Genomic DNA, 27,533 nt, shown 5'->3' with positions numbered 1-27,533 from the left:
TATCGAGAACATGAGATGAAGAGTCTTTGAAAGTGAATCCATAGGTTAAGGGAACAGTTCGGTGATGGGCAAGTGATGTTGAGTGTAGTTATCCCCTCTAGTTCAAGAGCCTGATAGTTGAGGAGTAATAACTGTTCTTGAACCTGGTGGTGTGGATCCTGAAGCTCCTGTAGCACCTTCCTGATGGTAGAGGAGAGCATGACCTGGATGGTGGGGGTCCCTGATGATGGATGCTGCTTTCCTGTGACACCACTTCATGTAGACATACTCAGTGGTGGGGAGGACTTTACCCGTGATGGACTGAGCTGTATCCACTAATTTTTGTAGAATTTTCCATTCAATGGCATTGGTGTTCCCATACTAGGCTCTGTTGCAGCCAGTCAGTATACTGTCCACTGTCCACCACACATCAGTAGAAGATTGTCAAAGTTTTAGATGTCATGCCAAATCTTCGCAAGCTCCTGAGGAAGTGAAGTCACCGCTGAGCTTTCTTCGTAATTGGACAGGTCCTTCAAAATAATAATGCCAAGGAATTTAAAGTTGCTGACCCTCTGATTTTCTCTCTTCCCTCCCTCCTCTTCCCCCCACCCCCCGCCCAATGAGGACTGATTTATAGATCTCTGGTTTCCTTCTCCTGAAATCAATAATCAGCTTCTTGATCTTGTTTGTAAGAGGCTGTTGTTATGGTACCACTCAAGCAGGTTTTCAATCTCCCTCCTATCTGCTAATTCATCACCACCTTTGATTTGACCCTCAAAGTGGTGTCATCAGCAAACGTGAATACGGTATTGGAGTTGTGCTTAACCACACACTAACAAATGTAAAGCTGTTGGAACGGGGGCTAAGCACACAGCCTTGTGGTGCACCTGTGCTGATAGAAATCCAAACTGGTTACTTTGCTATCAAAGATTCACTTGTTTGAATTGCGTAGAAATGAATAGATTTGGAAAGCTGTTAGAATGAACTTTTGTGTTAATTTGCTGATCAGTCAAATAAGTCCCAGTTATTAAAGGAACTACTTGTTAGTACCAACTTCTGCATTTTATTTATCCAGTGGATTAACATTAGATCTCCTTGTTGAATTGATAGAAGTGGATTGTATACTTGATTACTATCATACAAGATTCCTCCCATGTTATTGACTGCATTATGAAACAAAACAAATCATTAAAGACTGCACATATATGAAGTCAAACTATTCAAATATTGGATTTTTATCTGGCTAGTGCACAAAAGGCAGGAATTCGTTCTTTGGCATTGGTCAGATTTCATCTGAAAAACTGTTCAGTTTTGGATACTGCATTTCAGGAGGAATATATTGGTAATAGAATTTGTACATTTCAGTTGCATCAGAATGACATGGCTTTGAAGGTTAGATTATAAGGACACGTAACATAAATTTGATTTTTTTAATCCATGAAATGTGATGCTAAATATCGCACATCTACAAGAGATTTGCCCTCCTGTAGAAGAATCTTAAAGCTAAACACCATTGATTTCAGAGGGAATGCACAAAACACATTTTCAAAAAAGGGCTGTGGAAATAAAGAACCTGCACTTCAAAAAAAAACTGAGTGATTCGTCAGAAATTTGCAAGACTGAAATTTTGAGATTTTAATTAAGATGAAGGTCAACCAGGATCTAAATGAATAGCAAAACCATTTTGAAAAGTTAATTGGCCAATTCTGGTTCTGGTGTTTACACAACATTTCAGAATAGGTAGAGCAATTGTTGTTCTGGTTGCTGGGTAGGTACTTATTGTTGACGTATACTTGTGTTAACTTAACTTTGTCTCTAAAATGTTGATAACAGAATAAAGGTTCCTGTCAGAAGGTCACTTTAGTTTGCCGTGTTTGAGAAAGGTGGTAACTATTGATGATATGCATCAAAATAATTCTGTACATCAGAGCAACTTTGTGTTTGGGCTAATGATATTATTAGATTGCGGTTCATAAATCATTTATCTGGATATGCAGAGCTAAAGGAGGTAACTATTGACAGTATGCATTAGAGCAATTCTTTCTAGACGTCAACAGCAATTTCATCTCTATTCTGTATTCCAGTATATCATTACCAATAATTTTTTGGACATGCTTTTACTATTTTTATTCATAACAAATTAATCAGCAGAGTAAAAAATATCATTGACTTTCCATAAGTCTGTTTTTGTACTTTGAAATACGATGGCTATACTGTGGTTTGAAATACAAGTTGTTCTCTTCCTCCTCACCAATTTTAATTTCTCTCTTCCTATTTCAAACTACTGTACTAGGTTTTAGAATGCTTTGCCATTTGAATTTAAACTAGAAAAAAAAATTTTCTCAAGAAAATACTTGATAACTAAGGTTTTCTTTTGAAATAGATTTCAACAGAATGCTACGATCACATAATAGGCAGCAGACATCACTTTGTAACTAATTGGGCCAATTGTTCTTGTCATTTATAGTCCTCATGGCAAAGACTATTTGAATGAAAGTAGGGTTTAAACATAGACCAGAAATAATAATCTATAATCCTGGTCAATCATAGCATTTAACAATTGCATCATTCAGAAGGATCCAATTGTTGGATGTTAAAAGTTAATGTCAATGTTTTTTAATTCAGTTTTTTGTTCTTGTGCATTTATTGAGCATTTCTAATTTTATCTTTAATTTAGATCAGTATGTTTTTGCACAAATTTATCTTTCGTACCATAGAAAATGTGGAGTGTTTTTTTTTAGTTTACAGTTTCATTGTTTTTGGATTTCTTTGTAGTTCATGGATCAAGGGAAAAATCCAGGCTCTAAAGCACAAGGTATTGAATAATCAAACATTTGTAGCCAATATGATGAGTCCATACAATGCTTTCCTTCAGTGGAGGGGGATGCAATATCCTTGTTGGCAAAATGTCAATAGTCTTAAGTACAAGAATTAGAAGCAGGCCAAACAGGAACTGAAGTGCCCAGCTATAATGCGAAATTTGGAAAACACCCAAAGATTATTCAAAATGCTTATAAAAATGCAGAGTTACAGTACAAATCTTCAATAGAGCTGTGCAGAGTGGATTGTTCTAGAGTTACTGAGAAAGTGGGCAAGTTTCTTAAAGTAGAGAAATTAAGTTTTGGTACATAGTTATTTTGGTTTCACGATCAAGAGACATTTCAGATTTTTTTTTGTAACTTATCTCACTAGGAAAAGATGTAGCTTTTTTGCATTTTCACCATGCCCCTCCTATAAAGTGTTCCCCGTGGCAGATTTTTTTTTGCTGTGTAAGCTTGGAGAAAAACTGTGTAGTCTAATTGTCATTATTGCATCATTTCATTGGTTAACTTTATAAATGATATGAACTACTACTTTGTCTGTTATGTTCTCCACAGTTCTGAACTTTTGGAGTAATTCCAAACTGTGTAGAAAAAATATACTGGTTGATCTCTGTAATCAGTGTGAAGAAAGTTATTTTATTTAATTAGTACTGACTTTAACAATTCTTCTAGTAAACTCTGCTGATGCTTCAAACACTAGAATCATAAGATTCGCATAGAACAGAAATAGAAAGGTTTGAAGCATGTATCGTGTGTGTATATAAAAAAATAAATAGAATAAAAATAAATCAATCAACTTTGAATCTCCTTTCTTTCACTTTAAACTTTTGCCCTCCTGTATTTGATACCCCTACCTGGGGAAAAAGATTCTGACTATCAACACTATCAGTGCCTCTAACCCCTTGGCTTCCTTGCAAAATGAGCTCAATCTATCCAATCCATCCCCATAATTGCAGTTCTCCAATCCTAGAAACATACTGATAAATCTCCTCTGTAGCCTCTCCAGCACAGCTATATTCTTCTTCCAGTGTAGTGACTGGAACTATACACAATACTTGAAGTGCAGCCTAGCCTGTATTTACTAAAATTGCAAAATGTCTCAGCTTTTGTATTATATGCACTGATCTATGAAGTAAGCATGCCATATGCTGGTTTCACTGCCCTGTAGACCTGTGGTGCCACTTTCAGGCGAGTAGCTGTTCATCCACATTCCTTGGCACCCTACCGTTTACTATACATATCCTACCACTGTCTTTCCAAAATGCATCACCTCACACTTAAGAACAAATAAGAGAAAACTTGCAGATGCTGGAAATCCAAGCAATACACACAAAATGCTGGAAGAACTCAGCAGGCCAGGCAACATATGGGAAAGAGTACAGTCGACGTTTTGGGCTGAGACTGTTCGGCAGGACTGGAGGAAAAATTGAAAAGATTGTGGGGGAAGTGAGAAACAAAGGTGATAGGTGAAACTGGGAGGGGGAGGGATGAAGTAAAGAGCTAGGAAGTTGATTGGTGAAAGAGATTCAAGGCTGGAGGAGGAGAGGACAGAAGGCCGTGGAAGAAAGAAAAGGAGGGAGGAACACCAAAGGGAGATGATGGGCAGGCAAGAATGGTGGTGGGGGGGGGGGGGTGGAATTACCAGATGTTTGAGCAATCGATTTTCATGCCATCAGATTGGAGTCTGCCCAGATGGAGTATGAGGTGTTGTTCCTCCATCCTGAGTGTGGCCTCATTGCGACAGTAGAGGAGGCCATTGATTGACATATCAGAATGGGAAGTGCTATTAAAATGGCCACTGGGAGATCCTGCTTGTCCTGTGGTGCTCGGTGAAGTGGTCTCCCAATCTGCGTTGGGTCTCCCCGATATATAGGGAGGAGCATTGGATACAGTATATGACCCCAAGAGACTCACAGGTGAAGTGTCACCTCACCTGGAAGGACCGTTTGGGGCCCTGAATGGTAATGAGGGAGAAGGTGTAGGGGCAGGTGTAGCACTTGTTCCACTTGTAAGGATAAGTTTCAGGAGGGAGATCAGTGGGGGAGGACACATGGACAAGGGTGTCATGTAGGGAGCGATCCCTGTGGAAAGCAGAAAGTGGGGGAGGGGAGAGGGAAAGATGTTCTTGGTAGTGGGATCCCGCTGGAGATGGAAGTTGCAGAGAATTAAGTGCTGGATATGGAGGCTGGTGGAGTGGTAGGTGAGTTCAAGAGGAACCCTATCCCTTATAGAGTGACGGGAGGATGGGGTGAGAGCAGATGAGCGTGAAATGGAAGAGCTGCGGTTGAGAGCAGCGTTGATGGTGGAGGAAGAGTAAGGAAAGATGGACTTCTCCTTCATCCTGGAATAAAAAGCCTCATCCTGGGAGCAGATGTGGCAGAGTCAGAGAAATTGAGATAAGGGGATGGCATTTTTTTTTTTTAAAACAAGTAACAGGGTGGGAAGAGGTATAGTCCAGGTAGTCGTGAGAGTCTGTGGGTTTGTAATAGACAGTGAAATCGAGAAAGGGCAGGAAATGGAAATGGACCAGGTAAACTTGAGGGCAGGGTGGAAGTTGGAGGCAAAGTTGATGAAGTTGACGAGCTCATTATGGGTGCAGGAAGCAGCACCAATACAGTCATCGATGTAGCATAGGAAGAGTTGGGGAGTGATACCAGTGTAGGCTTGGAACATGTAAATTGTTCCACGTAGCCAACAAAAAGGCAGGCATAGCTGGGACCCATGCAAGTGCCTATGGCTACCCCTTTTGTTTGAAGGAAGTGAGAAGAGCCAAAGGAGAAATTATTTAGAGTGAGGATAAGTTCTGCGAGATGGAGGAGAGTGATGGTGGAGGGGAACTGTTTAGGTCTGGTGTCCAGAAAGAAAAGGAGAGCTATGAGACCTTCCTTGTGGCGGATGGTGGTGTATAGGGACTGGACATCCATAGTGAAAAGAAGATAATGGGGACCAGGGACCTCATACTTGTCGGGATTACATTACATTCTATTTGCCAATGCTCTGTCACCTTGGTCAATCTTTCTCAATATGCACAAGACCACCAACATTTGTTATCCCCAAACTTAACTAATTATAGTTCTTGCTTTCACGTTCAAGTCATTAATATACAGTAGATCCAAAAGAGGATCCCAGCATTTTCCTGCTGTATACCACCGGTTACAGATGAATGATTTGAAAAGTATCCTACCAATGCTACCCTCCATTCCTGTTACCAAACCTTGGGTCCCATATGCCCTAACTTTCTGGACCCATCTTGTCAAATGCCTTACTGAAGTCCATATGGACAGGACTACTACACTGCCTTTGGCAATCTTTATCTCCTCAAGCTCCATCCAATTAGTAAGGCAGTATTTCCCCTTCATAAAGCCATGATCTATTTCTGATCAATCTCTGCCTTTCCAAGTGTGTATTAATCCTTCCCTTAAGATTTTTCCAATAATTTCCTTACAGTGACGTGAATTTCTCTGCCACAGGAAACAGTTGAGGCCAGTTCATTGGCTATATTTAAGAGGGAGTTAGATATGGCCCTTGTGGCTAAAGGGATCAGGGGGTATGGGGGGAAGACTGGGGCGGGGTTCTGAGTTGGATGATCAGTCATGATCATAATAAATGGCGATGCAGGCTTGAAGGGCTGAATGGCCTACTCCTGCACCTATTTTCTATGTTTCTATATGAGGCTCACCAGCCTATAGTTACTTGTCTTATCTCTGCTGCCTGTAAATGTATGAATATTTTTCCTCACCTCCAGTCTTTGAGCACCTCACCTGTGGAAAATGAAGATGCAAGAATGTCCATCAGACCCTCAATATCTCCTCCCTTCCCATAGCAACTCATAGATCTCATCTAGCTCTGGGAATTTATCAGCCCTTGAATATCCTATAACATTCAAAATAACCACCTTAATACTGCTCTGCTGCAGATTATCCATGCACCCATCCCTGAGCTCTGAATTTTCCATGTCTTTCTCCTTGGTAATTACAGATGAGAACCATTTGGAACCTTGCCTCCATCACCTGGCTCCTCACATTAGTTACCTCATGGATCCCCAAGGGGACCCACTCTGTACCTGTCGTGGGATTCTCCTTAGTCTTGCTAAGGTTAAATTCTCACATTTGTTAAATATGTTACCACTCTTGTAATACAACTTTTACTTTGAAAATTGAAATAATACAGAATATGTTTTAAAAAAAAGATTAGCAGTTAAGAAATTCTTGGTTATTCCTGAGCTGCTATTCAAAGTCCACTTAAAACTCATGAACAAACTTGCAGGATAAAAGCTTAAAAATAATGAAATTTCCCACTCTATTGCAGATTAGTAGTTTTGATGTCAGTCAGCTTTATCAGTTAACTATATTCTCAGCTTTGATCTCTAATGGATTATTTATTAAGTCAAATGGGAGGTGTTAATGTAGAACCTTGTCTCTGTATGCTATATCCATGCACAAATTCTGCCTTCCTCTCTAATAGGCTTTACACTTCACAATTGGGTTTAAAATCACCAGCATATGTTGTTATGTAGCAGCAGTGCAATGCAATACATAAAGACTAATTTACTGTGTGTGTGGCTTCCTGAATTGTTAAGTGTGTACCTTCAGGCTCCTATACTCCTCACTGATGGTACCAATGAGAAGACGGTATGTTCTGGGTGTTGGGGATCCTTAATAATGGATGCCACCTTTTTTTTGGAGGCATCACTCCTTAAAGGTCCTGGATGCTGGGGAGCCTGGTGCCCATGATGGAGTTGCCTGAGTTTACAACTTCCTGCAGCTTATTTCAATCCTGTTCAATGCTCCCCTCCCACTACACCAGAAGATGATGCAGCCAGTTAAAATGCTCTCAATGGTACACCTGCAATAGACAGACAAAATCTCCTCAAACTCCTAATAAGATACAACTGCTGTCATGCCGCCTTCGTAACTGCATCAATATGTTGGGTCAAGATAGATCCTCGGAGATGTTGACACCCAGGAACTTGAAACTGTTCATGTTTTCCACTTCTGATCCCTCTATGAGGATTGGTTTGTGTTCCCTTATTGCCCTTTCTGAAGTCCAAAATCAATTATTTGGTCTTACTGACATTGAGTGCAAGGTTGTTGTGACACCACTCAATCAGCTGATATTTCCCGCTGCTATACACTTTCTTGACACTATCTGAAATTCTGCCAACAGTCATTAAATTTATAGATGGCACTTGAGCTGTGCCTAGCCACACAGTTTTTTTGGCATGTCGCACCAGACAGTCAGCCATTCTTGTCTGGCGCGTGATGTCAGGATTGGTGTCCTTTCGGATTAACCGGGTCACGATACGAATGTTCCTGACCCGACCCTTTTTTTTTAATGAAGCCAAGTGACTAGCTCGATGCTCAACCCGGCATGGATGGAAAGCGTGTTCGGGGGGTGGCCCGACTTGGATTCAAACTCGGGAACCTTCACTCTGGGGTCTGGCGCTGATGCCATTGCGCCACCAGCTGGCCAGCCGCACAGTCATGGGTGTAGAGAGAGTAGAACAGTGGGCCAGAGGTTCGCTATTGTTAATTATCACTCTACCTTTCCACATTTATAAAAAGATCTTTTATTTCCTCATGATTTTACTTGAACTTGCATGCATCCTTTTAATTTCGGCTGGTGGCGCAGTGAGATCAGCGCCGGGCTCGAGAACGGAGGTTCCCGAGTTCGATCCAGTGACAGACCGCTCCCGAACGCACTCTCCATCCATGCCGGGTTGATGTTGAGCTCACAACCCTGACCTGGTAAAATAATACTGCGAAATGTCTGTACGAGGAGTGGCGTCCCACACAGCCTTTCGGACTGCGCCTTGTAAGGCATGAAAATGCCCGACGCTGGCCTCTCAGGTCTGGGTCATCGTCGTCGTCGTCGTCATCATCATCATCATCATCATTTTCGCTTAATTTCACTACTGTGGTGTTTGTAATTCTCCAGTCTAGGGGTGGCAAAGCTGTGGCACACGTGCCTAAGTTGACATGTGTAAACATTTTGTTGCCTTGTGGCATGCAGAGCTACCCCTTAATTCTTTTAGCCCCACCCATAATAAAAGGATGTATAGTGATGATCTTTACTGCCAAATGAAGCAGCAAATTGTTTTTTTTTAACAACCCAAAAGCAGCAAGATGTTTTCACAAAAAACATCCCACGTTGGCTTGGTGCCAGCTAAGCAGCTGCGAGAAGACATGATGTTGGATGATACGTTTTGAAATTCTTGCAGACCTGGTGTATATATCGGTGTTTGGATACAATACAGTTATAACAACAATATTCAGAAATGTATTTTCCAATTGTCTTTTCAAAAGATTAATGATTTTTGAGTAGGTTTTCTAAAATGCTCCATTTATTTCAATTTGTCTCTTGCAGTAAAGCAAGAAATATATGTAAGTAAGCAACAGGACTTGTTCTTTTTCCTTAAGTCCATAATATTGTTACTAATATTAATCAATGAAATGATTAATGAGCTTCCATTTCTTGCATTGCCAGGCTAATATTCTTCATGGCATCCAAGCATATCCGGATTTTGGAAATCTCACCCCTGATATCTTTCTTGAATGACTCCTGCCCTGACACCTATTACCAGTTTCCTGTTTACTTTTGTGAAATTTTACATCCTGATTAAAGTCATGTATGTTTGGAGCTATTTGTTCCATTTACCAAGATGGTTACAAATAAACAAGTCCATTTCACCTGTCTTTCTTATTCCAGTATTTTTTTAAATGAAAGATTGAGTACCTTTTGCCTATTTTTTCCCTTGGAAATCTATTCCATTCATTACACATTGCGTGAAGAATGATTTCCTGAAATAAAATTTTTTTGAGACTAATCTTTTACTAGTTTGAAGTGATGTTTTCTTATCATGCTCCCACCATTATGTTTAAAGTTGTATTAAACTAAAAGCATAAAACTGCAAATGCCCTCCAAATCAGACAAATTGTCAACTGTTCTCCTATCACAGGGATGGCCTGCCTGCTGAGTGTTTCCAGCACCTTGCTTTTTGTGTTAATCTGTTCCTTTTCCTTATATACTTATACAACCTTATACACTCTAAGATCAGATGTTTTCCATCAGATTGAAAAACTCAAGTCTGTGCAGTCTTCGCTTGTATTGTTAATTGCAAAATAAGCTACAATTTGTATAAATATTTGAGTGTTATATAAAAATAGAGCAATCTGGGTTCAATTTTATTGGGACTGATGTCCCAGGAACATTCCTGTAGAGAATTTTGGAAATGTATCAATTTGGAGTAAATTGATCATTAATATGGAATTCCACTGTGTATAGTTCTCTTGAAGCTTATTTATTCCAGAACTTGTACTGCTGAGGATTCATTTTCTCCATTGCCATCTTTTATTTAATGTTCACTTTCCAGGCGACAAAGGTTTTACATTGGCTGCAAGTTTTATTCCTGTTATTTGACCATAGTGCAGCTTAATCACATTGTGGAGCACCCTTGACCATTGCTAAGGAGTGTGGGTACAGCCTGTAATAAATTCTTTTTGCATAGTGTGCAGGGGTAGTGATTTCAAAAGTGTTACCCTTCCATTGGGCTGTGAGATACTTCGTATTGTAAATTCCTGAAGAAGACTTTTGGAATTTTCTGCTGGACGTGATGCCTTTTGGGTTAGTAGGTAATTGCCAGGGATCAATAAATAGAACTGGGTTTAAGCTGAGCAGCGAATGTGGGAATAGGGCAGTTTGTGGGGAACCGAGGCTTTGGTTCAAGAGGCTTTGGCGAGAAGAAGTGGCGGATAGATTGAGGTTTCTGTCAAATTTCTGTTTCTTTCCTAGTACCCAGTTAGAGCAGCAACAATAGATCATACAGCAGTGGTGTGCTCCTCTTGCAAGATGTGGGAGATCTGGGAGACCTGATGGCTGCATCTGTGATAAATGCATCTGGGTGCAGCTCCTTTCAGATGATGATAGGGAACTGGGACTGAAGCTGAGAGAATGAGAAGTTGATAGGTGGGAGCTACAGGAAGACAGTCAGCCCTAAATTGCAGGAGGCAGGTAGCTGGGTAACTAGTAGAAGAGGGAAAGGGAATAGGCAGTGCAGTGTGAAAGCTGCAAGAGAGCAGTTGTGATTGGGGATTCAGTAGTTAGGGGGACAGACAAGACATTTTGTCACCATGAAAGAAACTCCGAGGTGGTATGGTGCCTTCCAAGTGCTAGGGTCAGGGGCATCTCAGATCAGGCCCACAGCCTCCTTAAGGGGAGAGTAAGCAGCCAGAAGTTGTGGTACACATTGGTAGCAGCGACATAGGTAGGAAGCTAAAAACAGGACCTCCAGGATAGTAATCTGTGGGTTGCTGCCTGTGCCACATGCCAGTGAGGGTGATTTGACAGATGAATGTGTGGCTGAAGAAATGGTGTAGGGGGCTGGGTTTCAGATTTGTGGATCATTGAGCTCTCTTCTGGGAAAGGTATGACTTGTACAAAAGGGATGGTTTACACCTGACCTCAAGTGACCAATGTCCTTGCAGGCAGTTTTGCTAGAGCTATAGAATTAGATTATAGAACATAGAATAGTACAGCACAGTAGAGGCTCTTCGCCCCACAATGTTGTGCCGACCCTTAAGACCTGCCTCCCATATACCTGTCTCTAAATTTCGCTAGTTGTATCTGCCTCCACCACTGACTCAGGCAGTGCATTTCACGCACCAACCACTCTCTGAGTAAAAAACCTTCCTCTAATATCCCCCTTAAACTTCCCACCCCTTAACTTAAAGCCATTTCCTCTTGTATTGAGCAGTGGTACCCTGGGGAAGAGGCGCTAGCTATCCACTCTCTCTATTCCTCTTAATATCTTGTATACCCCTATCATGTCTCCTCTTATCCTCCTTCTCTCCAAAGAGTAAAGCCCTAGCTCCCTTAATCTCTGATCATAATGCATACGCTCTAAACCAGGCAGCATCCGGGTAAATCTCCTCTGTACCCTTTCCAATGCTTCCACATCCTTCCTATAGTGAGGCGACCAGAACTGGACACAGTACTCCAAGTGTGGCCTAACCAGAGTTTTATAGAGCTGCATCATTACATCGCGACTCTTAAACTCTATCCCTCGGCTTATGAAAGCTAACACCCCATAAGCTTTCTTAACTACCTTATCTACCTGTGAGGCAACTTTCAGGGATCTATGGACATGTACCCCCAGATCCCTCTGCTCCTCCACACTACCAAGTATCCTGCCATTTACTTTGTACTCTGCCTTGGAGTTTGTCCTTCCAAAGTGTACCAACACACACTTCTCCGGGTTGAACTGCATCTACCACTTCTCAGCCCACTTCTGCATCCTATCAATGTCTCTCTGCAATCTTTGACAATCCTCTACACTATCCACAACACCACCAACCTTTGTGTCGTCTGCAAACTTGCCAACCCACCTTTCTACCCCCACATCCAGGTCATTAATAAATATCACAAGAAGTAGAGGTCCCAGAACAGATCCTTGTGGGACACCACTAGTCACAACCCTCCAATCGGAATGTGCTCCCTCTACCATGACCCCCTGCCTTCTGCAGGCAAGCCAATTCTGAATCCACCTGGACAAACTTCCTCAGATCCCATGCCTTCTGACTTTCTGAATAAGCCTACTGTGTGGAACCTTGTCAAATGCCTTACTAAAATCCATAAAGATCACATCCACTGCACTACCCTCATCTATATGCCTGGTCACCTCCTCAAAGAACTCTATCAGGCTTGTTAGACACGATCTGCCTTTCACAAAGCCATGCTGACTGTCCCTGATCAGACCATGATTCTCTAAATGCCCGTAGATCCTATCTCTGAGAATCTTTTCCAACAGTTTTCCCACCACAGACGTAAGGCTCACTGGTCTATAATTACCCGGACTATCCCTACTATGTTTTTGAACAAGGGGACAACATTCGCCTCCCTCCAATCCTCCAGTACCATTCCCGTGGACAACGAGGACATAAAGATCCTAGCCAGAGGCTGAGCAATCTCTTCCCTCGCCTCGGAGCAGGCTGGGGAATATTCCGTCAGCCCCCGGGGACTTATCTGTCCTAATGTTTTTTAACAACTCCAACACCTCCTCTCCCTTAATATCAACATGTTCCAGAACATCAACCTCACTCATATTGTCCTCACCATCAAGTTCCCTCCCATTGGTGAATACCAAAGAGTAGTCATTGAGGACCTCGCTCACTTCCACAGCCTCCAGGCACATCTTCCTACCTTTATCTCTAATTGGTCCCACCTTCAATCCTGTCATCCTTTTGTTCTTCACATAATTGAAGAATGCCTTGGGGTTTTCCTTTACCCTACTCGCCAAGGCCTTCTCATGCCCCCTTCTTGCTCTCCTCAGCCCCTTCTTAAGCTTCTTTCTTGCTTCCCTATATTCCTCAATAGACCCATCTGATCCTTGCTTCCTAAACCTCATGTTATGGTGCCTTCTTCCACCTGACTAGATTTTCCACCTCACTTGTCACCCATGGTTCCTTCACCCTACCATTCTTTATCTTCCTTGCTGGGCCAAATTTATCCCTAACATCCTGCAAGAGATCCCTAAACATCGACCGCATGTCCATAGTACATTTCCCTGCAAAAACATCATCCCAATTCACACCAGCCTTATAGCCTCATAATTTGCCCTTCCCCAATTAAAAATTTTCCTGTCCTCTCTGATTCTATCCTTTTCCATGATAATGCTAAAGGCCAGGGAGCAGTGGTCACTGTCCCCCAGATGCTCACCCACTGAGAGATCTGTGATCTGACCCGGTTCATTACCAAGTACTAGATCTAGTATGGCATTCCCCCTAGTTGGCCTGTCAACATACTGTGACAGGGATCCGTCCTGGACACACTTAACAGACTCTGCCCTGTCTAAACTGTTGGAACTAATCAGATGCCAGTCAATATTAGGGAAGTTAAAGTCACCCATGATAACAGCCCTGTTATTTTTGCATCTTTCCAAAATCTGCCTCCCAATCTGCTCCTCGGTATCTCTGCTGCTACCAGGGGGCCTATAGGATACCCCCAATAGAGTAACTGCTCCCTTCCTGTTCCTGACTTCCACCCATACTGACTCAAAAGAGGATCCTGCTACATTACCCACCCTTTCTGTAGCTGTAGTAGTATCCCTGACCAGTAATGCCACCCCTCCTCCCCCCCCCCCCATTCCTTTTAAAGCACTGAAATCCAGGAATATTGAGAATCCATTCCTGCCCTGGTGCCAGCCAAGTCTCTGTAAAGGCCACTACATCATAATTCCATGTGTGTATCAAAGCTCTCAGTTCATCACCTTTGTTCCTGATGCTTCTTGCATTGGAGTACACACACCTTAACCTTTCTACCTTACTACCTTTACACCCTTTATTCTGCTTCTCTTTCTTCAAAGCCTCTTTATATGTTCGATCTGACTTTACTCAATGCACTTCTTCCACTGCTCTATCGCTCCGGGTCCCATCCCCCTTGCAAATTGGTTTAAACCCTCCTGAACAATGCTAGCAAACCTATCTGCAATGATATTGCTCCCCTTAGAGTTCAGGTGCAACTCATCCAATCTGTACAGGTCCCACCTTCCCCAGAAGAGATCCCAATGATCCAAAAATCTAAAACCCTGCCCCCTGCACCAACTCCTCAGCCACGCATTCAACTGCCATCTCCTCTAATTCTTACCATCACTATCACGTAGCACTGGCAGCAATCCTGAGAACGCCACCCTTGAGGTCCTGTTCTTCAGTCCTCTGCCTTGTTGCCGAAACTCACACTTCAGGACCTCATCCCTCTTCCTGCCTCTGTTGTTGGTACCAACATGTATCACGACAAGAGAAGAGATGTGCCTTTGGTGATCTTTGTTCCAGGTGTAGTAGCAGAAGATTGGAAAGTGGCAAATGTTATTCCTTTGTTCAAGAAAGATCATAGATATAGAGACCAGTGAGTCTTACATCAGTGGTGGGAAAACTTTTGGAGAAGATTTTTAGAGACAGGATTTGCGAGTATTTGGAGAAGCTTGGTCTGATTTAGGATAGCCAGCATAGCTTTGTGAAGGGCTGGTTGTGCCTCACAAGCCTGATTGGATTCTTCAAGGAAGTGACAAAACAAACTGAATGTAGAGCTGAGGATGTGTTGTATATGGATTTTAGTAAGGCATTTGACAAGGTTCCCCATGGTAGATATCCACATTGAGAAAGTCAGGAGGCATGGGAGCCAGGGAAACTTGAATGTGCAGCTTCAGAATTCACTTGCCTACAGAAGACAAGCTCGCAGATGGGTCATTTTCTGGCTGGAGATCAGTGACCAGTGGTGTTCTGCAGTGGTCTGTTCTAGGACCCCTGCTCTTTATGAACTTTATAAATGACTTGTATCAGGAAATGGAAGGGTGAGTTAGTAAGTTTGCAAATGACAAAGGTTGGTGGTGTTGTGGATAGTACAGAGAGTTGTCATAGGTTATAACAGGACATTGATGGGATGCAGAGCTGTGCTGAGAAATAGCAGATGAAGTTCAATCCGGAAAAGTGTGAAGTGATGCACTTTGGAAGGTCAAACTTGAAGGCAGAATACATGGTGAATAGCAGGATTCTGAGCATTGTGGAAGAATAGAGGGATCTTGGGGTCCACGTCCATAGATCCCTCAAAAGAAGGCGTATGATTTGTTGACTTTCATTATTCAGGGTATTGAATTCAAGAGCTGCGAGGAAATGTTGCAGCTCTGTAAAACTCTGGTAGACCATACTTGGAGTATTGTGCTCAGTTCTGGTCACCTCATTATAAGAAGGATGTGGAAGCTTTCGAGAGGGTGCAGAAGAGATGTACCAGAATGCTGCCTGGATTAGACAGCATGTCTTATGAGGATAGGTTGAGCGAGCTGGGGAATTCCTCTTTGGAACAAAGGAGGATGAGCAGTGTGTAAGTTGATTAAAAAGGCATAGATAGTATGGACAGCATAATGGTGATTGGAGAAAACTATGGGGGGGGGGGGGGGGTTGGAGGCTGATTTTTTTTACATGGTGGCAGTGTGGAGTGCACTGCCAGGGGTGGAAGTAGATCCATCAGGAACATCTAAGACACTCTGATGGGCAAATGGATGAAAGAAACATGAAGGCTATGTGGAGGGAAATGTTAGTGATCTTGGTATAGGTTAAAAAATGAGTACAACATCGTGGCCTGAAGGGCCTGTACTGTGCTGTTATTCATTAAGACCAAATAACCAGAAATATGCCTCTAAACTCTTGGGTGACCAAGAAATATAATAAATAGTAAAAACATTCTTGATACCTACAATTTTATTTAACTGTATTAATTTATATTCATTTTTACTGCTTATGAGACCTGGACTACCTAAAACAAATACCTCATGGCACTGGAAAAATGCCAGTAATGCTGTTTCTGCAGAATCCTCTTCACCGGATCTGTACCCACTCATGATCTATCTATACCTTTTAGTAGCTTTTTATATCCTTCAGTTTCTTACCTATCTTTGTTTTTCGTGAATTCAGCCTCTATACCTTCATCTAAGTATAAATTGTAAAAAAAAAATTTGAAGCCCCTGCACCATTTGATTCATCTTGCCAACCAGGAAAAGGGTTTATGCCCACTGTCTTTTTCCTGTTAACCAGCTCATTTTGAGTCTATGCCAATTATTATCTACTATGCCGTGAGTTTTTAAATTGCATGATTACCTTAGGTGTGGCACCTTATCAAATGCCTTCTGGAAATCTAAGCATAGAATATCAAACAGTCCCCTGCAATTTGCAGTCCATAACTTCAAGGACTGGCAATAACTTGGTCAAGTGTGATTTCCCATGTTGATTTTTGCCTGATTATCACAAATTTTTCTAAGTGCCTTGCTATTAAATCTTTAACAAGTGAATGTTCAAAGATAAAAATCATTTTGGAATCACTATGTCTTTGTGTCATGAGATAGCTAGGTTCTTAATTAGCCAGGGCATCAAAGGGTATGGGGAGAAGGCAGGGGAGTGGGGATGACTGGAAGAATTGGATCAGCCTATGATTGAATGGCACAGCAGACTCAATGGGCTGAATGGCCTACTTCTGCTCCTATATCTTATGGTCTTATTTAGAATAGATCTTGTTCATTCTGTGTACTTTGTAGATTGGTCATTAGCAAGCTTATTTTATTCTTCACCCAAATCCCAAAGTAACCAATTGACTTCATAGCACATCTCTGTAGGCATGCACCTCTATCAGCATAAGTTGCTTTGTATTTCTGAATTAGTTGTGTGATATTGTCCATGGGATGCTTTTCAGTGATCCGTTTAGTCAAAAGCACATGAAAAGATGAGGCATTTCTTAAGGCAATAGTAAATTTGGATTTTGAGAAAAATTTGCATATTTCTCCACCTGATGCTCAAATATTTTTGTCTGTCATCTAATCACCATTGTTAAAGCCAGCAAATACAGAATTTAAAATGCACTGGGAATGGCCACATCAGGCAACGTGAGGGGAGTGAGAGAATACAAGTGTATTTCAATGTCACGTTAGTGATGTTTTGTTTAAATTAGAACCGGGAAAGATTTGTTTTCAATATAACTATTTTGTTGATCATTCCATGGAAATTCCTCTTTAATATCAATGCAAAAATTCAGTATTTTCTGAATATAGAGCAATGTCTCCAGTGAAGATATGTTTCTTAAATTGTATTTTATTTTGTACCTCTGAAATAACTTATTATTGAAACCATACTGATGTCACTTCAGATGAAAAATAATAGCATCTTGTAAAACTTTAAGCATTCTCTGCATTACTGGTCTGTGAGTCTTTGATTTGTATCTCTTTTTTTTATTTTGGTTCTGAATACCTGGATAACACGGTCCACTGGGTGTATGCCATATACTTATGGAGCTACTAAGCACATAAAGTGTGCCCTTACCAATTTCATATAACCATATAATAATTACAGCACGGAAGCAGGCCATCTCGGCCCTTCTAGTCCGTGCCGAACGCTTACTCTCACCTAGTCCTACTGAGCTTCACTCCAAGTTGAGTCAGTGGTAACAAAGGCAAACATAATGTTAACATTCATTTTAAGAGGCCTTCAATATAAAAGCAAGGATGTGATGCTGAGGCTTTATAAAGCATTAATCAGACTGCTCTTGGAGTTTTTTGCACAGATTTGGGCCTCCTATCTAAGAAAGGATCTGCTGACTTTGGAGAGGTTCCAGAAATGAAAGGATTAATGTATGAAGAGAGTTTGATGGCTCTGGTCCTTAAAAGAATTGGGGGGGGGGGGGCGCGTGGGTGATATTGAAAGGCCTCGATAGAGTGGATGTGGACAGGTCATATCCTATAGTGGGGCAGTCCAGCCTCAGAATACAAGGGTGTGTGTCTGTGCATGCGCATCTGTGTGTCTATACAAATATGAATAAGTATATGTAGTTAAATTAAATAAGTAGTGCAAAATCAGAAATAAAGTAGTGAGGTAGTGTTCATGGGTTCAAAGTCCATTGCAAAATCGGATGGCAGAGGGGAGAGGAGCTGTTCCTGAATCATTGCGTGTGTGTCTTCAGGCTTCTGTACCACCTCCATGATGAACTCTGCCTTTTTGAGGCACCGCTGCTTGAAGATGTCCTGGATACTACGGAGCCTAATGCCTATAATGGAGCTAACTAATTTTACAACTCTCTGCAGCTTACTTCAATCTTGTGCAGTAGCCCCCCCCCCCATACCAGATGGTGATGCGGCCTGTCAAAATGCTCTCCATAGTACATCTGAGGAAATTTGTGAATGTTTTAGGTGACGCCAAATCTTATCAAACTCCTAATGAAATACAACCACTGTCTTGCCTTCTTTATAGCTGTATCGCTATGTTGGGATCAGGTTAGGTGCTCAGAAATATTAACACACTGGAACTTGAAATTGCTCATGCTCTCCATTTCTGACCCATCTATGAAATTGGTATGTGTTCCCTCATCCTACCCTTTTTGAAGTCTACACTCAGATGCATATCTACTTTGAACTTATTGCTTGCATTTGTATACAGTCTGTAATTTTAAGTTTTAAACTTTGAAGTCAGTTTTGTTTATTATGGGCAATTCATTATTCAGGAAGGCAGAAAGCAAATCAGGATGGATGAATGTGATTCATAAATGCAGCATCCACTAGTATCTTCTGTGTTTGATTTTCTTATTAAAACATCTTAAATATTTTTAAAGCCCAAATGTGAGTCTCTATTTCTGTTTTTCTCCCATGCAATGTCCCCCTCCCAACACTCTTCTGACTAAAGTGAGTTGTGTGTTTTTGCTGTGTTTTACCCTGGAATTCAAATTGGGAAGTTCATTTCTTTTAAAGCACTTAATGTTTTCTTGTCACTTGCTTAATGTTTTCTTGAATTACTAATTTCTTCATACATGGCCTTGGAGCTGGTTAGCGCAAGCTAATAAGGTCCAATAATCTATAACCTATAATTTCACAAGGACAAAAACTGTGGCACCTCTTGTAAGATCTCATAATTACTGAAAATGCAAGTTTCCCAGCCCCATTCTCCTTCCCAAGCCCTGTGATGCTGCATGACCTTGTATAAAACAGCTATTATATCAGTAAGGTTCCATAAGACCTAGGAGTAGACCAAGGTCATTTGCCACATCAAGTCTGCTCCGCCATTCCATCATGGCTAATTAGAATCCCTCTCAACCCCATTCTCTTGCCTTCTCCTTGTAACCTATGGCGCCTTGATTAATCAAGAACCTATCAACCTTTGGCTTAAATACACCCAATGACTTGGCCTGCGCAGCCGTCTGTGGTAAAGAATTCCACAGATTCACTACCCTCCAGCTAAAGAAATCTTCTCCTCATCCTGTTCTAAATGAACATCCCTCAATTCTGAGGCTGTGCCTTGTGGCCCTAGACTCCCCCACTGTAGTAAACATTCTCTCCACATCCACTTTATCCAGGTCTTTCAATATTCAATAGGTTTCAATGAGATTCTTCCTCTTCTCTCCCCCTCCCCTCCCCCATTCTAAACTCAGAGTACAGGCCCAGAGCCATCAAATGCTCCTCCTGTGTTAACCCTTTCATTCTTGTGATCATGTGAACCTCCTCTGGATCCCCACCAATGCCAGCACATCCTTTCTTAGATAAGGGGCCCAAAACTGCTCTCAATACCCCCAAGTGCGGACTGATCAATCCCTTATAAATCCTCAGCGTTACATCCCTGTCTTTATATACCTGGTCTCTCGAAATGAATGCTAACATTACATTTGCTCCTTACTATTGACTTAACCTGCAAATTCATCTTTAGGGAATCCTGCATGAAGACTCCCAAGTCCCTCTGCACCTCTGATTTTTGAATTTTCTCCCCATTTACAAAATAGTCCATGCCTTTATTCCTTCTACCAAAGTGCATAATCTCACACTTCCCTGGACTATATTCCATCTGCCACTTCTTTGTCTATTCCTGCAATCTGTCCAAGTTCTTCTGCAGACACCCGGTTTCCTCAACACTACCTGCCCTTCCACCTACTTTTGTACCGACTGCAAATGGTTTCCAATAGTTTTCACCTTTCTGGAGTCTTCCTTGTAATAGAAGCTACTGCACCCTTGAGTAGGGAGCAGAAACTATAATTTATGTTATACAGACATATTTCTATTCTAAGAAGATTCCCGCTACTTGAACCATTGATATTTGCCTCCCCTCCTTCGCTGAGAGCACACTACAAGAATTGATATAGGTACATCAGTGTGCCATCCTGCCACTTGCCAAATTTTAGATAATTTCCTCCAATGGAATCCTTCTGTAGTATATAACTGTCTAAAACCAATCAACTTTTAAAGAAAAATAGCTTCAGACTAAGCTGATCGAAACCCAACTTTCCTGTGGTCTTGGGTAAAGATAGGTTAACCTTACAAAATTTTTCTTCAGCTGAATGTTCACATTACCAAGCACGTTCTGTACTCTGCATCACTGCAAAGTAACTTTTCTATTTATTCATTCGATGTCTGTGTTGCAACTTCTGTTACAGTCAACAAGATTATTACATTAAGGGCCAATGTGTTCTGTCATATGTTCTTTCAAATTTAAAGCTGCACATTTAGAATTTTTGTTGATAAAAATATGCACGTTGTAATTTTTCTTTAAGGGATGTATTAATACTTCAGGACAACTTAAAGTATGTCATTGGCCAGGTAGGAAAACAATATAAAGAACAGATGAAAATTACTGAGTGCTGTGCTTTTGATAAGATACAAAAGCAGTTCCATGTGGCAGATTGTTTGTTGGAAATTGAGATTAGGAGACTTTTCATAATTGTTTTCAATACCCTATTGTCTGAAATAATCTAATTCAAACTGTAGAGTCATAATCCCTGATGTGTTGCATCTCCATTTACGAAGGAACTTAAGGTACAACTAGGGGGTAAAAAGGTTTAAGAATTTTTTTTAAACAGGGAATGTTGCATTTATAAAACAGCTTGAGCAAAAGGTCAAGCTTTTCAGAAGTACCAGCTGTTTCTCTTGGCCTTCACAATAGAGTTCAAGTTCAAACAAGACCATGGAAGGATCTAAAAATGAAGCCGCCTTTTCCTGGTAATTGATTGAATTGATCTGCCAATATTTGCCAAACTTCATTATTTCCCACATGAAGGACTGTATTGCACTGGCATCATTTAACAAGGGACAAATGTACTTTTAAAAAGATCCTTTTATCTATTTCAAAGCTTTTCATCCTTCAGCAAATAGTGGTGTTTAAATAAGGGACGTCTGTGTCACCACAGAACAGAGTTCCGTTACTGCGTCTGAGTAAGAAAATAATGTTGCTTTCTCTCTGATATTTAAGTTTGAATACAGAGCAGCTAATTTTGTTTCTTCATTGTTTATACCAAGTACAGTGGAGTCCGGTTAATTGGGACACTTTGGAACCAATTAAGCGACTGCCCCAATTAGCCAAAGTTTCATGGAAGTAGTTAAAGAGAGAGTTTTTAAAAAGACCAACTGCCATTTAAAAGTTCAAAGTAAAATTTATTATCTGAGTACATGCATGTCACTACATACAACCCTGAGATTCATTTTCTGCATTAACAAGTCTATAGAACAGTAACTGTAAACAGGATTAACGAACAACAAACTGCAAGTGCAAATATAAATAAATAGCAGTAAATAACAAGAGCATGAAATAACAAGATAAAGAGTCCTTAAAGTGAATCATCAGTTGTGGGAACACCAGAAATAGAATGAGTGTAGTTATCCTCTTTTGTTCCAGAGCCTGATGGTTAAGGGGTAGGAACTGTTCTTGAACCTGGTGGTGTGAGTCCAGAGGCTCCTGTACCTTCTACCTGATGGCAGCAATGAGAAAAGAGCCTGGCCTGGGTGGTGAGGATCTTTGATGCATACTGCTTTTCTACAGCAATATTTCATCTAGATGTACTCAATGTTTGGGAGGTTTTACCCGTGATGTACTGGGTAATCCACTACCTTTATTAGGATTTTCCACTCAAAGGTATTAGTGTTCCCATACCAGACTGTAATGTAGCCAGTTAGCATTTAATTGAGTAAGTAACAAATTATGTATTTAAATGAAGTACAGAACAAATTAGAACACTTCCAATACCAGTACTATTAAACTGCATTAGTTCCTAATAATTATTGATAGAGAAATTCATCCACTGCACGCTGCCGTGTTCTTTTGATTGACTGTAAATGAACAAAATCAGCACAAACACCTTGTGCAGATAATGTTCTTTTGCGTGTTGTCCCAAATAAGCAGCTGCTCTGATTAACTGATGGCCTAATTAACCAGAATCCACTGTATCTGTCTGTTTGAGTGTGTTAGAATTGCAGCGAGATCATACAAAAGTGAAATAGATAGAAGAAAATCCATAATTCTGTGAATCTTTCCTGAACAGATCCCACTGGAGTTGTGTTTGACACACGGTCCAAAGCTGTGATGGCCCAGGGCGGATCCAATGACAAGATAAAGGAAAAGGTAATGGTATTTCATGTATCTAGCTTCAAACAACAGCTTGCATTTATTGGAGCAACATAAAACTGGAAGTGTTGGAAATCAGAAACAAAGTAAAAATGCTTTTGGAAGAGAACGTGCTGTTCCTTGAGCTCTCCTTGGTGCTTGGAGCAATGTAGGAGCCAGATGTGGGGAGGTTCAGAGTGGAAGTGAGGTGAACAATTAAAATAAAAAGTGAGTGAGTTCATCTTACCTACTGAAAGAAGGCAGTCTACAAACTATTTAGACAAGCTGCATTTGGTTTCTTCAGTGTAAGGGAGACTGCACCATGAGCATTGAATACAATATATATTTATATATCATGTTTAACAAAATGCCATGACGCTTCATAACATTTCATAACCCATGTTTGGTTAAACGAAATGTCCTTTACATTATTGTGAAATTTTAGAATTTTGCTTACTACTTGCACTAAATTTAATTAAGCTTTTTAAGCCATGATGGGCATATTGACCTGTCCATGGTTGTTAACAGCCTTTCTGAACCTTACAATGCAAAAATATTTAACAGTACTATTAAACAGATTTTAATTTTTTTATACATTGCTCTAGATCTAAATTTATTTCAGTTATAAATTTATGTGGCACTTTTTTTTGGGAAATGCTTGTCTAGAGTGCTTTTCGAACTGAAAGCATATTGCTTTCAAGCTTGCTAGCTTAGGACAATGTGAGCCTGAGAGTGTCCACCATGGTTTAAACAATGAAGATGGATCATTGTCATGTTGTGGTGTTCCTATAACATTTTTTTCTGGTTGGAACTCCAAGACTATTTAATGTAGATGAATGATGTATATTTTGTTTAACTCAAGGATGAGAATTGTCTGTACATTGGGTGGAAATTAAGACTACATTTTGTGTCGACCTAGAAATGCAACTTGTTGGAATAGCACGTCTTTAAGCCCTGTATTTATTTGCTTAAATCTATATTAAGAGTCATATATTATACTTTTACATCTTTTAAACATGCCAAAAAAAAGAGCTAAATTCCATGTAATTGTTTTTGTATGTACTTGGGCTGATGAACAACAACTTAGAAAATGTGAGTTATGTCGGACCCTAAAAATATTCAGGATATCTAGTGCTATAGCAATTCCTTTTGGTTTGTAACAGCAATTCTTTAAAAAGTGCCCTTTTTTTTAAACTATATCACCATTTAAGCACTCTGATGGGCCTGATGTTGGTCCTCTCCTTGCATCGTTAAGCTCACTTACTCTTTCTGTGTTTTTCTCAGCAGTGCCATCAGCAATTCATAAAGTAGACTAAAGTGAGCTGAAATAAATATGTATAATCAGTTGAAAAACTCCAGGTGGTAAAAATCTGAAAAAAGAATAAAGTGCTGGAACCACTCAACAGATGCTACCTAGCCTGCTGAGTGTTTCCAGGACTCTGTTTCAATTTGCATTCTGTTGCAGTCCTTAGCTTTACTTTGTAAAACTTTATTGGATTTAGATGCTTATTCTTCTTCCAAAGAAAAGTTTTCAGTCTCTTGAATGAAATAAAGTTGACTTGCTGCCAGCTTTAATGTGACCTTGCTGCTGAAAATAGGAAGGCAGTTTTGCTGGAAATCCATCACTGATGCAGTCCTGATGCTGAACAGCAATGAAGATTGGCTTGTGCATTTTGGAAAAATGAAGAGGAATATGACAAATTGGTACAATTTTAAAAGGGGTGTATGAATAGAAAGGCATGGCAATCCATATTCTGACACTTCAAAAGCTTGGATAAGTTGATAAATCTTGTCCCAAATTATCAGACGATTCTGGTCAAAGATGACAAAGATGTGTGATGCTGGGTAGGACCATTCAGCCCATTGTGCCTGTGCACCTCAATAAAAAAGTGCAACCCAACCTAACACAACCTCTCAGCATATCTACAGCCCTGTAAATTTTAAATCAGATAAGGATTTCTGCCCCAAACTCCCATTTAAACAGTGGGCTCTGGAACCCTCCTGCCTTTAGATAATAGTTTTCCTCTTCTTTCCTCTATACTCCCTCAGTTATTAGCCCCTCTACTAAGCAAATGGGTTCAACACACACACAAAACCAAAATGCTGGAGGAACTCAGCAGGCCAGGCAGCATCTATTGGGGCAGTGGGGGAAAAGGGGAAGCACAGTTGATATTTCGGGCTGAAACAAGGGCTGAAATGTCGACTCTCCTTTTCCCATAGATGCTGCCTGACCTGCTGAGTTCCTTCAGCATTTTGTGTGTCTTGCTTGGATCTCCAGCATCTGCATATTTTCTCTTGTTTGTGAAGCAAATGGGTTGATTAGTTTTTATTCTCCCCTTGTAATATGGCCTACCTCAGTAAGTCTCATCTCCAATCTTTCTTCATTTTCCACCCGTGTTATCGCATTCAACTGGATTAATTATATCAATAGCAAGTAATAATATATTAACAGGCTTCTATGTTTTTTTAAAATGCATCACGTACAACTTTCAAGAAGGTTTGCTTCTCTGAAATCTGTTTTCCTTTTCACATGCAAAGTAATTTTAAAACCAATCTGTGTTTCAGTCTCAGAAAACATGTTTCCATTCCTCATGTCTGTTCAAGTAACTCCTGTCCACATTTTCTTGATGTCCTTTCAACAAGCCCCATGAAGCAATAACATTTTTTTTTACTAGAAACTGTAATGCTCTTTTTAGGAATTAAGGATACAAATCGCTGCCAGCTATTCAACAGTTTAGTGCTTCATTTATGATTACATTATTTCCTTTTACCGTCCTCCCAAAATCTTTAATTCAGATATTTCTAGATTACTAAAACAGCTATTCAATTTTACTCTTCCACTCTGGGATTGGTTTTCTCCAAACTTTGAAACATGATGGGATTTTTTTTTTATATTACAATTTTATCTTTTGAGGTAATTATTATGCCATTTGAATGGATCCCCAACACTGGTGATAATGTTTAAACAAATCATTGCTTATAATATGTAATTTAGAAGTAAAGGAGATGTAATTTATGGGCAGTAGCACAAAGCTGGATGGAAATGAACATCTAAATAGAGCAACACACATCAAAATTGCTGGTGAACGCAGCAGGCCAGGCAGCATCTCTAGGAAGAGGTACAGTCGACGTTTCAGGCCGAGACCCTTCGTCAGGACTAACTGAAGGAAGAGTGAGTAAGGGATTTGAAAGTTGGAGGGGGAGGGGGAGATCCAAAATGATAGGAGAAGACAGGAGGGGGAGGGATAGAGCCAAGAGCTGGACAGGTGATTGGCAAAAGGGACATGAGAGGATCATGGGACAGGAGATCCAGGGAGAAAGGAAAGTGGGGAGAACCCAGAGGATGGGCAAGGAGTATAGTCAGAGGGAGAAAAAGGAGAGTGAGAGAAAGAATGTATGTATATAAATAAATAACGGATGGGGTACGAGGGGGAGGTGGGGCATTAGCGTAAGTTAGAGAAGTCAATGTTCATGCCATCAGGTTGGAGGCTACCCAGACGGAATATAAGGTGTTGTTCCTCCAACCTGAGTGTGGCTTCGTCTTTACAGTAGAGGAGGCCGTGGATAGACATGTCAGAATGGGAATGGGATGTGGAATTAAAATGTGTGGCCACTGGGAGATCCTGCTTTCTCTGGCGGACAGAGCGTAGGTGTTCAGCAAAACGATCTCCCAGTCTGCGTCGAGTCTCGCCAATATATAGAAGGCCACATCGGGAGCACCGGATGCAGTGTATCACCCCAGCCGACTCACAGGTGAAGTGTTACCTCACCTGGAAGGACTGTTTGGGGCCCAGCATGATTTAAGTAGAGTGAAGTCCATGCTGCCAATGCTCTATTGGCTCGATTGTACTGAAGTTAATTTTATATCTGTTGAATGTCCTTGATGCCATTGTTCACATCAGAATAAGAGTTTGTATCTTGCCACCTTACAAATTTAAGTAAATATTCAAGTCATTGTGTACTGCAGCAGAGATTAAAATGAATGGTTGTCTATTTATGCAATGTTGTCTAGAATTGTTTTTAGACAATCTTTTGATATAATTTGTTATGTGTTTGTACTTTATTGCTCAGATTACTGCTGTTCGTGCAATAGTTCCTAACAGGAGTAACAATGAGATCATTTTGGTATTGCAACATTATGACAATTGTGTAGACAAAGCTGTGCAAGCTTTTATGGAAGGTAAGGCTTTTTTCCCCACATACTGAATATGCAACTAACTTCAATCTTGCTCTAAGCACGTAGACAATAGCTATTGAAATTAAGCATAAAGAGAGCGGAAGCTTAGAACTAAGATGTGTAAAGCATCAGTGTTAAGTGATTCTTTGTGTTGCAAGCAAACTTCAATTGCTGGTTAAAACTAAAAGACACATTAAACCCAATAAGACAGAATAAGTATTTGAATAGTAATCATCCTTTAGCTAATGTAGAATTAGAATGGGTTCTGTCCCACATTAGCTCCAACCTGTAATCTGAAACTGTGTTCTAAAATCAGAAATTGGGAGGCACGAGTTTTTGATGATGTTTACATACTCATTTCTTTTTGATTTATATACAATAATTTAATTGGAACCCTGAATGAAATGAATGGGCAAATGTAAAGTATTCTGTTCAGAGATTTGAAATAGCTTTATTTTTATAACCATATAACAATTACAGCACAGAAACAGGCCATCTCGGCCCTTCTAGTCGGTGCCGAACTCTTACTCTCACACAGTCCCACCAACCTGCACTCAGCCCATAACCCTCCATTACTTTCTTGTCCATATAGCTATCCAATTTAACTTTAAACGACAACATCAAACCTGCCTCAACCACTTCTGCTGGAAGCTCATTCCACACAGCTACCAC

The 27,533-nt window shown here is 40.6% G+C and overlaps 1 protein-coding gene across 2 annotated transcripts in view; it reads left to right on the top strand.

Annotated features, from left to right (window-relative positions):
* LOC140191608 (spermatogenesis-associated serine-rich protein 2-like) overlaps positions 1–27,533 on the top strand; it is a 126,316-nt gene that overhangs the window by 38,969 nt on the left and 59,814 nt on the right. For both annotated transcript variants that reach the window (XM_072249159.1, XM_072249158.1), the window contains exons 3-4: positions 22,623–22,702; positions 26,756–26,864. In XM_072249159.1, the coding sequence (XP_072105260.1) occupies positions 22,623–22,702; positions 26,756–26,864 (189 nt within the window). The remainder of the gene's footprint in view (positions 1–22,622; positions 22,703–26,755; positions 26,865–27,533) is intronic.

Source organism: Mobula birostris, chromosome X (assembly GCF_030028105.1).
Source record: "Mobula birostris isolate sMobBir1 chromosome X, sMobBir1.hap1, whole genome shotgun sequence".
NCBI lineage: Eukaryota > Metazoa > Chordata > Chondrichthyes > Myliobatiformes > Myliobatidae > Mobula > Mobula birostris.
This window is presented reverse-complemented; position numbering and strand designations above follow the sequence as displayed.